A 16,835-nucleotide genomic window follows, 5' to 3' on the forward strand; every position below is an offset into this window, starting at 1 on the left:
GAAACAGCGTGAAGCAAGGGTTGTAAAGCTAAGAACCGGCAAGTAGCCATCCGCTACGAGTCTTGTGTGCAACAAGCACTTCCGCGACGAAGACTTTTGTTACTGCGTCGGGCCTGCGATGTTCGGTGAGTAGCAGACAGCGCGCACTGAGGCGATGGCTCGCGCGCGCTTCCCGCCGGCAAATGATGCTTATCTGCCACAGGATGGTAAAAGCGCTACATTTTATCACGTGCGATGCCATCTCAGAACCCTCCAATGCGACCTCTCGATCGTCGGCCCCGTGCTCAGCGTCCACAAAATCGGCTGCAGATGCACAAGTCATTGTTTAGATACGTTGAATTAAAAAACGCACAGGGTCCCTTATGCATTTGCTAAAGATGACTGGAAGGCGAAAGCAATCTTCTTCTTGTCAGTCGATGTACTGATTCTCCCGCGTTACTGTATTTTCTTTCTTTTCCTAGGCGTCGCATGCTACTACATGCTCGGTCTCGTAGACTGGTTCTCCTTCCACCAGCAATCTCGAAGTGGTGAAGCTTTGGTCTATGAATTTGTTGATCACAGAGAGCGGCAAGTTCACTGGAATGCAAACGGAACGATAATAAGGAGCATTAAAAAAAGGCGTCCCATTTGCTCACCTTTTGTGTGAGCACCAAACGAAACGAATGCGCTGAATAAAGAAACAGAAGCAGCGGCATTTGACCGCTGAGAAGACCGATCAATACGCAGTGCGAGACAACTTGTCAAATGACATTGAAACGTACCCGAATTTAGACCGAAAAAGAAAAAAAAAAAACACACTGAATCGTCGGGACGGCAGATCACAAAGTTGTCATGCGCACCGAAGCCGCAGTTGTAAGGAAATTGTTTTTGAACTGCTCTGATAGCGTCCGCGCAACAGTAGTTGTTTGTTTACTCACAAATTCTCATGTTTTGCGGCCTAAAGTTCACAGCGCGGTGTCAAAACGCGCTCGTAGCAAAAGCGAAACCAGCAGTACGAACATACATGCAGACGCTCATACATGTGGAGGCACCGTCAGTCGTCGCGAACCCGTGCGATCGCTGGCTTGAGGCTTTTTTCTGTTATGCTCCGTTTTGTTATACAGGCAGCAGGCACGTAGGCAAGGGGGGGGGGCCCTCCCCCCTCCCCCCCCCGAAATTCGTCCATCCTTTTATATTCCCGGGCAACTTTTTTTTCTTTTTGCCATGAAAAGACTTTCTTTCGAATAATTAGGCCTTGGCCCCCCCCCCCCCCCCCCCCGGAAAAAAATCCTGGCTACGTGCCTGACAGGCAGTCTACTCTAACACGGCCACCTGGATCGGGGCGCGCGGCGGTGTTGCTCCGGCCGTCCCATTCGGCGCGCGCCCCTTTGAAAAGCTGTAATTGAGGTAGTTCAGACGCGCGCCGCGACGCGGCGCTCTCCTCCTACCCCCTTGCGAATGATGCCGCGCTGACCGCGCCGTAGACAGCCGCAGATGTGTTTGGAAAAATGCACACTGGACATCGTGCACGTGGTGACCGGAATCAAGGTACGCTATTATGTAATGTTAATCGGGCTTTACACAGTGAGTGTTCTCTGTAGCATGTTACAATCGAGATAGAGCCAAGCAGCGTGCTTAAGAGACTTCGTGTGGCGCGGCGCGTTCATGTGCCATGTGACCACGGCCGCTACATAAGTGCCATGACACATGTATTGTGCCGAGTACGTGATTTTCCGTGCTTCTCATTCTTTGTTTTGGCAATCGTTTCTCCCACGGCCGCCTGGACCGGCGCGCGCCATGCTTCTTTCTAAAGGAAATACATTTTGTCGTCGTCGGCACTGCATAGCTATCTTCTGCGGTCGAGCGCTGTCTTAAGAGCATCACGTTGCTGGAAAACAATTGCGGTAATGATAATGCTGTAGTCGTTTTCTCCTTGCCGATGATAGGCAACATTTTGATATGGGCACGTCTCTTTGCATTCTGAAGTTCCCACGATACGACAGTGATGTGAATGCGACGTTCTTATTTAAGCGCAGGCCGCATGTAGGCGAATTTGAACGCGGAAGCGATGAATGACGCTTGTCGCCTGCGAATTAGCTAAGGGTCGGTCGCGCAATGGCCACTTTCTCTCGTTTTGGTATCGAATTGTCGTTTTAACGCGACAGCATGAAAGAGCCCGTTTCCCAAGCAACATTTTATCCTTGGCAAAATGTCGGCCTGACGTCGCTGGCCAACTGCACTGTCGTTGGCTCAACCTTGGCAACCAATCTAGGGCCGGTCTTGGGGATTGACATTGGCCTCATGTGGGCCTGCGTCGGCACCCGATGTAGGCCCGTCCACCGTGGCCGACGATGCCGAGTGCATGCCGCTCGCGGGTTGACCAAGGCCCGACGTTACATAAGCGTCGATTTACCGACGGCCGTAGGTCGGTTGCGGACGTTTCTCGCTAGTATTGCTCTGCTTTTTTTTTCTTATTTTTTGTGCGTGTTCTAACAAAACGCATCAATTGTTTTTCTGGTGTGTTGGTGCGTGTCGTATTTAATGTGAACGGGCAGTTTATAGAGGCGTTTAACTCTATCTGAATAATTACGGGCAGAGTGCACATGTAAGACGGAAATAAACGCCTCTAACGGTCTGCACTAATTAACGTGTTAATACGTAACACACAATAAAAGAAAGACGTGAATATAAGTTTTCTCTCTTTAGATGTTTCACATTGTCATACCACATTGACTTCAGGCAAGTAATTTGTTTTTTAGTCTGCGTTCCACGAGGTTACGCCTGTTAGCTGTAGCTGCGACTTTTTCACAATAAAAAAAGACGTGAATATACGTTTTCTCTCTTTAGATGTTTCACATTGTCATACCACATTGACTTCAGGCAAGTAATTTGTTTTTTAGTCTGCGTTCCACGAGGTTACGCCTGTTAGCTGTAGCTGCGACTTTTTCACAATAAAAAAAAGACGTGAATATACGTTTTCTCTCTTTAGATGTTTCACATTGTCATACCACATTGACTTCAGGCAAGTAATTTGTTTTTAGTCTGCGTACCACGGGGTTACGCCTGTTAGCTGTAGCTGCGAGTTTTTCACTCGCTTGCCTCATTTACCGTGTTTTTCAGAAACGTGCCGTACTGCTGCGTGCCTTACTGTAAGTCAACACCAAGAAAGATTACGTTGCCTCGACACCAAAGTGGCATTCCTTCCAGCAGGTAAAGCTCGCGCACTCAAGGCCGCAGCATCCCAAGGGAAATCCGCCAACCTCCTTTAAGGAACCAACCTTCGGATCGTTTCCCCTATTCTGGAAGCACTCAGAAAAAAAAAGAGGTTTTTAATAAATCTCGTGCTTTCCTTCGCATGTATACTTTTTACTGATATGCTGCACTTAAGAACACCAAAACAATTTTCTTGAAATGTTACTCGCGGGTGTTTTCGCTTCGGTCACCATCATCACGACAAGGACTGGCGCGCACACACAAAAAAATAAAGAATATAGCGATAGCCGCCATTCATCCTTTTATGTGCTTTTTGTGAGGGTGGGGGAAGTGCTATGCTAACTCACGGTTACTCTACAGCGATATCTTCAAGGCGCCGCAAACCTTCCCGCATAGAGCGCAAAGGAATGGAGGGGTAGTAGGCGCGCGCCGCGGTGCGGCGAAAGGAGCGGTCACGCCCCTTTCTGCAATTACGCCTCCTCCGTCCGAATGGGACGGCCGGAGCAACACCGCCGCGCGCCCCGATCCAGGTGGCCGTGACTCTAACGAGATATTTCACATAGTTTGCACTCAGTGAGTGACTACCTTTCACGTAAGAAGCCGGTTCAGGGGTCTCCAACGCGGTGACAGCGTGAAGCGGGTGCTCGGTTTTCTGTAAAGAGACAGCGACTGTAGATTATCTTGTGCTTTCAGTTCGTCGAAAATGATTATCTTGACAGTAAAGAACACAGTTCATTTCGAAAGTACTTACAGAAATGCCCTGGAGGGCTCCCGCGAGGTGTTTTTGTAGAGCGCCGACAGCAAAACCTATGGGGAGTGCGCCGGCGGCATCCTGCCTAGCGCGCAATCGAGGCGCGTCCGATAGAGGGCGACTCCGTAACTCCTCGAGGCCAATAGAGTTTTCATCTTGCTTCCATCTCCGCCGTGTTATCAGCGCCTAGCTGAGATGCGAACAGAGGGCGGATAGAATAGCGAAGCTCCAGTGCACGTGCGTTCAAGTCACCCGAGAGGTGTTGCTGTTTCGAACTCAATCGGTCTGAGGACGCGAGAACGAGCTCTCACTGCGCCGTCTCTTACAACGAGCATCTCGGGTGCACGCGCGCCTACTCGGTAGCTCCGCGCTCGTGGCCGCTGCAGTGACCAAATAATTTCAAAATTAATGTCTTCAGTGCCGGCGACACCTTTTTAGGTACCTGCTGACCTTTTAATAAAAAGAAATTCAATCGTGCCTGCATTTTATACACTTGCTGGGCAAGAAGTCGGATTGGCCCATCCTTGCCTAAGGGTCTCTTTGGAGGGGCCGTAACTATTAGTGCAACGACATTATGCAACATGTTTTTAATGATTGTGAAAGATGATGTGGAGGAGAATAAGTCGACAAAGTTTAAGAAATTTAAAAAATGGGGTTTTTTTTTCATTGTCGTCAGAAGTTTCCATTGTTCGGTGTTTTCTTGAACTTAGCCCGATCATATCTCTTTACTGAAAAGCTATATAAATACAAGATTTGGCAATTTGGTAGATACGCATGGGAAGAACGTAATGCAGAATTTTTGTCGCTATGCTACAAGGCTTTTTTGAGATAAAGACCTTCAAAGTTAAGAAAATTTTGCCGATTGGGCCATTTTTGAGGTTTTTATAAAACATCTACACTACACATAAAACTAAAAATACCTGAGCAGAAGCAAAAACATGCATACATTTAGGTAAATAAATTTCAGCTACCTAACTTTAATATATTTTGTGCAATTCATAACGAAAGTTGGCCGAAACAGCAGAGCGGATGAGCGCTCCACTCCACCTCTTCGTCATTATTGATTTCCTGTGGTTCGAAAAAATTTTTGGCGGCAAAACAAATTGCGGATCTCTTCTTTCCACTCATCAGGCAATAATATATAAAATTTTGAAATAAATTTGAGAGGTCGACCAGCCATCGTTTGTTCGATCTTACGTGGAATCACCCTCCCATGGACTTCCCAACATATAGTTGAAGTCTCAGCACACAACATATATTTTTTGCAGTGCCATTTCGTTATCATCAAGACGGCGATTCAATCCATAAAGAACGAACAAAAAAGGAAAAAAAAATACCGCCCTGGACAAAGTACTGTCTTGGGACGCCTGATGTACCTGTGCCAATAGTCAAGATTCATACCTGTGCACGCTTCGTCCGCTATTTTATTTGCGACATTTTTAGCTGCGTCTTCAGTGGCCCCTAGCAGAATGACTTTGTCGTGGTCTTTCGTCACGTCCCTGCCTTCTCGGCGCACCATTTGTCCCAGTGACGTGAGGTTGTTGCCAACGGCAATGATGGATCCGGCTCCTGCATGGCAAAGGAGAAGGACGCGATAACTTTGTTCATGGGTGCATGGTGGTCGTTATGATAAACACATACTTTATTCGCGTTTCATAATGGCCTTTCGTCTTCGTCTGTTCCTTGTGCCTGCCTCCAAATGGTTCGGCATTAAGTCATCCCAGTCAACATTACAGTCGATTAAGTACAGAGTTCACGTCAGTCCGTTTGGCTTTGTCGCTTTTGCAGCCAAACGTATTGCGCGTCCCTGCGCACCTTCTAGCTCGACGCGTGCAACCGAGTCGCGCGTGTGCATCCATATCGGGTTAGAGCGACGGAGTAGGCGCGCTTTTTCGCCCGAGAGCGATGGGTTAACGTTTATCTACTGAGCTAGGTAATGCAGTAGACGTCCTTAAACAGTGCAAATTTCATAAGCAATGCAAACAGCCCTATACAGGTTGTGGGGGATATAGAATAGAATACTGTTTATTCTGGCATGTGTCCAACAATGTTTCATGCCACCGAGATGTGGCAAAATGAAACAGACAGAGCTGTTTCTTGACTAGGCGTACATTCTGCGGTTCGTGCAAAACGGGACAGCGGAGGGATTATCTGGTTAAACATTGCAAAGGAGCTCAGTTCAAATGCATCACTATGAATGTACCATGAAAAGCACATACCTTTCCACGTAAGCCTTCACAGTAAAAGTAATAAAGGCTTGAAAAATTTCACGTTGATATGCTGCATTTGCAAATGCGACATTTGTATTTGTATGTTTTCATTACAAATTTCCACAAAAAAAGTTGGAATGACAGTGAGGATAAAATTCGCTACCGTTAACTTGCTCGAAATAGGTGCTAAATTCCTCACAGGGGATAAGATTTTTAATGCGGTCTAAGCGTAGACGCCATAAATTACGCAAAAAGATGTTGTCGTCATTTAATAAACATATCCGAACAAGAAAAGTGTCACTGTACCTGTAATCCCTCGTGAAGTTTTTCTGCGAGCTAAATTAGAAAAAAGAAATCCACTCCAGCACAAATGCAGCTTGGCCTTTATGAGGAAATATTTGACACGATAGACCTTAGAAATAAGTAGTTGAGGAATACAAGTTACTCACTTACCTTCGTTACTTCCAAGAACCCTTGGGAGCAGTGGTTTTAACCGCTGATGCGGAGAGCGCAGGTGGCCGAATTTGAATATAATGATCGTCTGGAAAATCAGAAAGATAACCAGGAAGACAAAATCAAAACACGTGATCAGAACGGCAAAATGTGGTGCTGCAGTCATAAACTTGTCTTGAGCCACAGTTGCCGTTGTTTCGAACTAACCAAACCTCATGTTCCTTGCCGATATAGGCGTTGAGCCCAAAGACTGCGAAAGTGCGATATTTGATTCAGCTTTGACTTTTGTCTTGGTCTTAGATTATACGTTGCGCGTACTATATGAGCTTTACGTGATTTAAAACACGAAACAGTGCAACAATCACATGAGCTTTCTTTTGCAGAAGGCTCCATAATTGTGCAAGGGTAGAATAACGCTAGAAAATTTAAAAATTGGGGGACCCTTAAGCTTCGCCTTTAAGAGTTGAACGCAATAGCGAAATCCGGCCCCTAGTGCGCACTTCAACCACTAAGTGCATACTTATTAATGTGTTTTGTTACACACACACGCGCACACGCACACGCACGCACACACACACCACACACACACACACACACACACACACACACCACACACACACACACCACACACACACACACACACACACACACACACACACACACACACACACACACACACACACACACACACACACACACACACACACACACACACACACACACACACACGCGCGCGCGCGCGCGCGCGCGAATGGCACAGGTTTTCGATCTAAAGCAAGAGTCGCATGGCCTCTCAGATACACGCCGCGCGCTCGCCATTTCGGAGGCCATGAAGAGTCTCACAATGCCTCACAGATGGCAGCACATTATCTAGCGTTTGCTGTTTGCTTGTTGATATGTTTTCCGCTAGATGGACATAGTTGTCCATTTTTAGAGCTGTTTGAAAGTTCGTGTGTGTTTTTAGCGGCCATGGCTGCACTATCCCGGCCTTTTTCGACGTAGTTTGATGGTCTCCCAAATGCGCCTACAAAACGCCGAATAGGCTCGTTTTCGTCGTGACACCTGTCGAACAAAATGCGTTAAGGAGACTCCTTCCACTACATAGCATTTATGTAGTGTTTTTTTCCGAAGTAGCTGCAAGTAACCTCGTGGCTTCGTGGTAGGACACCTGCTTGCCACGCGAACGGCCCGGGTTCGATCCTCAATGAAACCGAAACTGATATTCTTTATTTTATTTGCTGCTTTCTCGATTTTTCGCTCACGGTCGATTTTTCGCTCACAACCAACGGTGCCGACACCGACAACGGAATTTCTGCGACACGAGCTCTCTAACGCTATCGCGTTAATATATACGCCATGTGGATACATGGTGCGCATATCAGTGAGGTTTGCGGCTTATGAAGAATACATAACACATGGAGTAGAGTAATTAATGCCAGTCTGTTGCATCGTTCGCATTGAAACAAAGAAAAGAAAGAAAACATTGTAGGAGGTCCTAATCCTGTCCGCAACGAAATGCTCTTATCCTACTTGTATGGGAACTTCCTCTCTCTAGTGCTGCATGCAAGTGACTTTCTCATAAGGAAACCTGTGGAGGAACGCAACATTTCCTGAGGGGACAGAACACCATACACGGCGCTAAATAAAGGACGGGGCTACAGAAAATGGTGAGCACTTTCATTAGGGGCATACACTTTGCAATGCGCGGCGGATAGCTGAAGAAACGTGCCGCATATTTGCGGTAGGTTGAAAAAAAAAGAAGTGAAAACAAAACAACAGAAATGCAGGTCGGCAAGCGCACACACGCTGCTGAATCGCGCAGCAGCGTCGGTGCTGTGGTCGGGAAAACGCGAGCTTCAAGAGGGGATAAATTAGCGTTATCGTTAGAAACATCGCTTAAGTTGGAGAGCAACTGGCCTGACTTGGCCTCACTAAGGAAGTATACTGTATCTTATGCTTGGCGGCGGCCATTCGAGCTAAGATTCCCCGATATTATATTCACCCGAGCTTACTCGGACTCAGACTATACAGAATTCTACTCAACAGAGCTCACTGAGACTTGTAGCTCGAGGATTCACTCCACCTTACTTAGGCCCGTATTCTGAAACGCTCCTTACCTCAGACCATTTCCTTACCTTATTTGAGGAGCCCTTCATGCCTCCTTATCTTAAGGAGCTCCTTGAGGGAGCCAGCATATTCTAATAGCTACCTTCAACCTTCCTTTCCTAAGGGCTGCCTCAGTAAGGTAAGGCGTGTGTTTCACAAGTCTGAGATCGAGAGTACGTGTGAAATACTGACTAAACGTCCGTTTTGAAGCAAGAATAAGGGAACTTTTTTTGTGCGTAATGATGAATAATAACGTGTACACACTGCTTTTTCGCAATATGGGTGCACATCCTTTTCCGTTTACTTAACGTATGAGACAAAACCAGGATGGTCGAGCAACCTGGAGCTCATTGCGTTCATTGATGCATTGCAACGGCCTGTTATGTGGGAGCGAGTAATACAGATAGTTTAAAGAATTGAAGACGTGGGTGAGATTGATTTTCATAACCGAGCAGTGTTAAGCTTGCGAAATATCCTCACTTTAGTGCAAATTTGTCGCGAACGTACTTATGTCCAAATAAATTATTATGTTTACATTCAAAAGAAGGGCACGTCTATTGGGTCGTGCATCGCGCTTTTATGGATAGACCTGTCTTTTTTTGCAAAATGAGAAAGTCTTACAGCCGTGGTGGCCAGGAACCCAAGTTCTGAAAGTATTCAGATATATGTGGATGATTTCTTAGTAGTCTAAGAGCAGTGTGGTTTCTAGGGGTTGCATTCTGAGTTGTCTCAAATGATCGGAATATTTGAAGAATGTATATCGCCCCTCGTCCTAACACGTGCAATTCCCTTCTAGGATTCGGTCAGGTTCCTTGACCTTAAGCTAGATTTCACCCGTGATCATGTTTGCTGTACATATGAACCGGGCTCGTACAAGCAATCCTACAGTTCTCAACTCCACACAGTAAACTTGCCAAAAGGGTTTGTTGTTCGGGCTTGCTTCTCCAACGCATTAAAATAGGCACGCTGCCACAGAGTAGGCGCCAGCTGCGGAGGTAATCCGGAGAAAAGGAGAGGAGGGTTTCCTGGGCATACAATATTAGGCTGCACCGCTGTGTTTGCTAAGACCAATGTGATTTTCTCTTACCCCGACGACCGCACCTGTCTCATTGTGGAAGTGGCCCGCATGTCATGTGAAGAATGCCCATGCATAAGCCATTGTTAGCCTAACCCAAACAAGAACTGTCATTCCTGGAAGACGCCAGCATGAATGGTCGGCCTACCGTTTTGCATTCCTTGAGTCTCTTCTTTTTTTCTCTATTCCTGTAAAATGCCTTGTCCTCTTCGCGCTGCGCAATCTTAACGAAAAATTTTGACAGCCGTTCAGCCGCACGTTCGTGAACGCGCCTGGCCAGCAATTTTCCAAAAACGACGAGGATACAATTATTGCGAGCTTGTGCAGAAGTACAAGGCATCGATCGAAAATAAGAAATCGGACACACTGTCGCTGACAAAGAACTACAGAGAAGCGTCCTTTCAGTGCAAGTAGCAAGGTAAGGAGGCCTGAAGGTAGCCCTAGAGCTACCTTAACTTGAGGGAGCAGCAAGGGGGGTCTCAGTGAGGGAACCTTAGTAAGGAGCGTTCCAGAATACGCGATGAGGCGTCCTCAAGCAGTTAAGGTCCCCTCACGGAGGTAAGGAGCGTTTCAGAATACGGGCAGATCTATTGGCATGGGTGTGAGTCTGGGTGAGCTGTACCAATGAGCGAAACCACATACCTGTGGAGTTATGATATTTTTACAATACCTGCAGACATGACAAGAAAATCTAGACTTTTCTTAATCAGGTAATCACGTACACAATTAAAACATTGCATCAAATGCAGCAATGCCGGTCAGGTCACGAATGCGTATTATTTTATTTGAAGCGCGAAGGCTCGTAAGCAAGGTGAACCTTGACTTAGCTGTGCCTCTTGGTCCCGGATGCGCAAAAAAACAAACAAAAGAACTTGCGTATTCGTCATCATTTGTTTGCGTAATACATTGCACACCGAAATAATAACCAGCATTATTTTAAGTTAATTCTACGTTTCTTTTGTTTCGTTGATTTTTTCCTAGATTACAATTTCACAGACACTATTCTGTCTACTCTTATTTGCTTACAGGTAGTACCAGTAAAAATGACGATCATAAGGACGATGATATGATTGGTAACATATATGCACACACACGAATCACTGCGGCATTTATACGGCAACAAGTAAATGTAATAATAAACACGTAAACGGTAACTCCTCATTTAGGATCTACTAACACAATCAATTGGTACTGAAAGTCATAATAACAAATTATGCGAAATATGCATGTAAACTACCGGTGATAACTTGTAAATTAAAGCTCCTTACTTGGGCGTTACGAACGCAATTAGTAATCAACAACAGATTAAGACCATCCTCACGCAGAAACGGTAGCTAAACAATAGTTCAGAGACATTGGTTCTTGAAAATATTTGCGAGATGTTTAATTTACATTAATACAACAACCGAGAAACAAGGAGCATAATACTTCCTGGGCCACTTGACGTCACAACATGCTACAGAAGTTCCAGTCACGTGCTCCTCTCAGAAAAAACAACAAAAACTAAGCTATCTAAAGCGTTTTAACGCAAATCTTTGTTCCTTTATGCATTTGCAATGTTTATTCTTCGAAACACCTTGTCTGCTTCGCTTATCTTTATACATATCTTCTGACTTGAAGAGCCCTTCATCTTCTTACCGTTGACGGAGCAAGTGGCCCTCTGTTTCTGTTGAGGCTGTTTGAGAGAAGGTTCCTTAGGGATTCTAGCACGGCCACCTCGTTGTCCGTTGCGATCTCTGCAAATAAGTCGCACGGCGAGCCGTAAAAGTCTTTATATTACACATTCCAGAAACTAAATATCGCGTCCTCTATTACATGATGTAGTACTCATTTGTTTGGTGCATTTACAGCGGTCCCCCACAGAAATTATATCAAAGATGGCAACTCTGTGTTGGCCAATCAGGACTTCATTACCCTTTATTTACCTGCGGAAGCGAGAGGCGCGAAGACGACGACAGACAAGGGGAAATACGCAGGGGCGGCCGTGTACTATAAAAGCACGCCATTGTATACAATAAAGCTCATGCACTAGAAAAAAAAGATAGTATCCTGCTCTACGTATCACAAGGAAGTGAAAAATGGAACAGAACTGCAAGATAGAGTAGTGTAATCAGATGGAATATAAGCGCACAATAAACGCATGTCGCATTTAGTATCTTCAATTTCAGTAAGTTGCGGTCAAATTATTTTCAAGGCATGCTGCCGAGGTTGAGGCAAATCATAAAATACACACACGCCGCAGGCTCGCCTTGGGTATTAGATGAAAAACAATTAATTATACCATCGTCATAGCGGTCCTGCCTATACGTATTCGTTCTTTAGACAATCTAAGCATTCTAAGTCTAAAGCAATCTAAGCAATCTAAGTTTATGCCTTGAAGTTTAATTCTTGTTCGTGGTTAGCGCAGTTTAAAGACTGAGTTCATCTTGTGTTTCCTTTTAAAGAGCACATAAAAACTGTCTATGCCACATCAAAGAATTCACCTAGGCTAGCCAAAATGCAGGCGTTTCTTGAAGGATAATTGTCATATTTATACGGCTACAGTGCTTTAAAAATTCTTTGCGGCTAATGTTGAATTGAAGGAATGCAAACGGGGGAAACACACGAGGCCTTAATTGTACTGAAAATCGGTAAAGTAAGTACTGCTTAAAAATATTCATTTAATTAGTCAAAAAATAAATCTGCTTTACGTGCCCTTTTGTTCTTAGTTAAAAAACATAATTCAGTGTTGGACTTGGGACTAAGCGCACGTAACCTGATGACTTTTGACTTGTAATTATTAAGGGCTAGCACACCACCTTAACAGTGCATCATCCGTTTGCCTAACAGTTGCGATGACGATAATATTTCAGTGGTGTAACAGAGTTGTATCTCAGCCTATTGCATGGTTTCAGCTGTTAATAAATGTGCCAACCTTGCTGTTGTTGAGCGAGGGATGAAGGTCGGATTCAAAAAAAAAAAAAAAACCTTACTGTAGGTCACGTGATATTGATCGTTTGATATTGATTTATGACAAACATTGACCAAGCGTGATTTCATGAGTGATGTTGCACCTTTCTTGTTTCGAGAACACTACTTAAGCCTGTATGATGGAAAGCTGTTATTCCGATACGAAATAAATTTTCTGTTTGCAACCGAAGCATTTTCTGGAAAGAGTCTGGAAGCTAAGACTGAACCACGCCAATATTCTAATCAACACGAGAGGGAACAAATATTGTGTCGAATAATCGAATGCAACATCGGACTCTTAGCGGCACCTATTGTACGGCAGTTGAGACACGACATTTCCGCATATTCCGAGCCGTCGCTGGATGCCGCCTTGTTGAAATGCGCGCTTCATTTAAAAGGGTCATTCCACGCCAACTGTCCCAGTCGGGGCGCTCGACAAAAATCAATTTCCCTGAAGAAAATCTGAGAAAATTACACACATATAGACATTAGTCCTACAGTATTTTCCCAAAATATTTTGAGCGGCAAAAATTTTTCGGGCACGTGAGCGCCATTTGAACTTTTCGATGTGGTGGAAAACCAGGTACGAAAGAAAAACTCGCTATAAATGGATCATTTCACGCATTCATTCGAAACTTACTTTTTTGTGTTTTTAGAGCATCGCGCTTTCATTATAGGACAGTTGGTGAGAGTAGCTTTATATTTTTCACTCCTTGGGGCGTAGGTAAAATTGAGTAAATTTCAGCGTTTTGGGGAATTTGTTTACAAAAGACGATTGTAGACCAAATACATCAAATATTTTTATAGAACTCTGCATAACACGTACTATCTCCCAAAGTTTTTGTTTTGCCTGTGTGCGGAGCGCAGGCTCCAAAATAAAATCCTGAACTTGGAAAAAACGCTACATTGGCCTATGTTCAGACGTCTGTAGCAACCTAAGGTGGTCCAAGGAAAAATAAGCAGAAAAGCGCATACGATTGAGAATCATAACACCTTTGTCCACAGAAAGTTTAATCGAAGTAGTTTTTGTTTTAGTCAAGAAAAAAATTTTTGAAGTTTAGTCCCACCATTGCATTATTTTGCTATGGAGCTAGTTCGCGCTCTTAGGGGGCTCACCGGAAAAGTTTGCACTGCGCGCGTAGCAGCTGACAGTCGACGACGAAGTTTCGTTCGCTAGCTGCAGTTGCAGCGTGCCGTCAATGTCGCGCTTGTTCACGTAGAGGTGCATGAATCGGCCACTGTGGCTGCCAATGTTCAGGCGCTGAGCCAAGAATCTGGAATGTACAGAAAGCCCGGACAACATCAGGCGAGATTTACGGCCGGCGTTCATCCGTCCTTATGATAGACTTTGTACCCTGTCCTAATCTGCGCCTGGTACATGGTACCAGCAGAACGCGATTTATTCACGGTATTCCCTTAAAAACGGCGAAAAAAAAAAAATCGGCGCTACCGAAACGGGATTCACGTTTTACAAGCTATATAAGCCGCGAAAACGCACAAGGAACTAGAGTAGATTTCGCAGCGGTATAATTAAAAATTCAGAGCTCTTGCTTTACTGCAAAAAATGGAAGTCAGCGAAGCTTTGACAATGGTGGGTGTGGTATAGTGAATATCGCTACAGTGAATATATATATATATATATATATATATATATATATATATATATATATATATATATATATATATATATATATCATTACTGACTATATTGAGCGAATCTAGAGCATACACTGAAAGATCCCGGTGTTCCACTTGCGCATGACGCATGTTGTCTCATCAACGGCAGCTAAAGGCGGTCCCAAAATGAGATGCTGTATTACATACGAAACCCCGTTCTTTCGAAAAAACAAAAATGACAGGACGTTCGTCTTTTAAGCAAGTGGTCTTGTCTTTGAGACTGTCAGGTCATTCTGCCCTGTTGGCGAAACCCTACACCTTTATGTTCAGTCAAGCATAACGCAGATAAAAATCAACCTTTCCCTTCAATCGCTAAGTAATCGACGTGACATGGCACTCTTGTCCTTGTTGCATAGATATGTTTACCAAAAAAAGCCATCAAACTTGCCATTGGTACGCGCGTCCTGCACATCACGACGTCTTCACAACGAATTAAGCTACAATCGCATCTATGGAAACACTCACGCATTCAATTTCTCAGCTTTGAAACGAGGCATTCGCTTATGGAACTCGCTTTCAAACGACACTGTTGCGCAAGCAGATAAGGATAAATTTAGGCAACTCTTGGCCCTACAGTATTCATCGTAACAAATATTCACAATCATAACATTGTACATCGAGCCGTATCGTGTCATGAATTTTTTTTTTGTGTGTGTGAAGAATGTACCAAACTCTGTGCTACGCATTTCTTTTGTATTTTACTGGAAGTTTCTCGGTATCTAGGTTGCATTTCTCTTAATTTTTAGCACTGCTTCGGTTACAATCCTTTTTAGTTTGTTTGCTTGTTTCTATAGTGCACAAGTGATGTGCTTTTTTTTTTTTTTTGACGCGACTTACGTGCCGCTCTTATTGCAACAATGAATGTTATTCTTCATTTCTCTCGCTGAGTATTGCTTTCTTAGTATTGTTCTGTTAGTTCATAGTTGGTGTCCTATATTTTTATTTTTTTCTGAATATTGTTGTCGTATTATTAAGCTTTTAGTAAGTAGTTAGTGTTATTCTTAGTATTATTTTGCCATGTAAGTCAATTTGTTTAATCGTCTCGCAGGTACGTTACTGTTGCAGTGTTCATACACATGTATCGCTTTCTTCTACATCTCTTTTTGTGATGCTCCCCTTACTCAATGCTCCCCGCGGAGCCTGTAAGGTACTTGTAAATAATACTCTTAAGCCACGCCAATTTTTTCGACGCGAGAACGCTGGATTAGTCGAGTTAATCGGTAGGCCGAAAATTGCTGTTCTTCACGTCTCTTGTCCGCGGAAGCTATACACTTCGCTACATTAGGTGAGCGACAAAAAACTGAGCTAGATGCTAGGGATTGATCGTAGAACAGTTAGGCTGAAGAAGGCAGGCGGCGTTTGCGTTGTCAGCTTTCCTTCTGTTGTGTCATGTCATGTCTGCATGCCTAACTTTTCTAGACTAACGAATATTAATTGTTTTGGATGTCCAGGTCGTCCTGAGGGAAGTGTGCGAAATCAAAGTGTTTAAAAAAGTACGACCAACTCACTCGACCGTCCTTTTTTGTTGCTTCATCCACAGGTCATTCGCATACGCGTCGGCATCCATGACGACGAAGATATCGCCCGGCGTTCTGCACTCCGCTGTTAGACGGTGAAAAAACATGGGCAAAGAAGTGTGTTCTACCGCAACATTGGTAAGTAAGCCCACATCGCTATTCACCTGTACTGTGGTACTAGATTTTTCTCACCTTGATCTGGCGTCGGTGGGTAACGGTCGCAAAATGCAGGATGCCCTGGAATATGCAAACAAATAAAACTACTTTGCAATCACTGGCAGAAAAAGAAAGACTTATACCACCTAAAGCCTCTTGTGAATGCAAATATTAAAAGATTTCGAATAATGAAATCATTATATGTCGATTCGATTTGTGCAAGGTGTTTCCCAGATTTTTATTTCTACAAAAGCCTCGTTCCTCAACAGGATCACAACGATGAGCCCCAGTGGCATGCGTGACGTTATTCATGTCTCCTTGAAACTCCAAACCATTTACATTCGCAACATTACCATGGTTTTGCACCGAACAAGGAGCCAACAAGCTTCTACAAACAGCCAGGTGTCACTTACTGAGCAGATCGCGTCTCAACCTCTGCAGGAATTCGTCCGTGGCCGCGGCAACGAACAGGCTAAGCCTCTTCGAAGTTTGCCCGTAGCGGTGCAGTAGGTAGGCGCGTGCCATGTGGCTCACGTTGCCCTCGAGCAGGCCGTCTCGAAGGTAGGGGTAGAGCAGCTCCCGTCGGCCGCACACAGACAGCCCCTGCACACCGGGCACAGCTCGCGGAACGCCCGAAACGCCGTAGTACAGGCTCAGCAGCCGACTCAGGGGCATGCCTCGCGAGGAGACGAGGCGGGAGTGCTTGCCGAGCAGTAAACCTGAGAACCGGGATGGAAACAAAGAAGTCC

At 44.7% G+C, this 16,835-nt stretch overlaps 1 protein-coding gene across 1 annotated transcript in view; it reads right to left on the reverse strand.

The window, feature by feature from the left end:
* LOC119385728 (uncharacterized) overlaps positions 1–16,831 on the reverse strand; it is a 40,077-nt gene extending 23,246 nt beyond the window's left edge. Inside the window, exons 1-7 of the mRNA XM_049413300.1 lie at positions 16,500–16,831; positions 16,123–16,167; positions 15,922–16,015; positions 13,853–14,010; positions 11,426–11,523; positions 6,607–6,694; positions 5,345–5,512 (exon numbers count right to left, since the gene is read on the reverse strand). Of these exons, the coding sequence (XP_049269257.1) occupies positions 5,345–5,512; positions 6,607–6,694; positions 11,426–11,523; positions 13,853–14,010; positions 15,922–16,015; positions 16,123–16,167; positions 16,500–16,761 (913 nt within the window). The 5' untranslated portion in view covers positions 16,762–16,831. The remainder of the gene's footprint in view (positions 1–5,344; positions 5,513–6,606; positions 6,695–11,425; positions 11,524–13,852; positions 14,011–15,921; positions 16,016–16,122; positions 16,168–16,499) is intronic.
* Between the last annotated feature and the right edge of the window lie 4 nt (positions 16,832–16,835).

The sequence above is a fragment of the Rhipicephalus sanguineus genome, chromosome 3 (assembly GCF_013339695.2).
Source record: "Rhipicephalus sanguineus isolate Rsan-2018 chromosome 3, BIME_Rsan_1.4, whole genome shotgun sequence".
NCBI classification, from domain to species: Eukaryota; Metazoa; Arthropoda; class Arachnida; order Ixodida; family Ixodidae; genus Rhipicephalus; species Rhipicephalus sanguineus.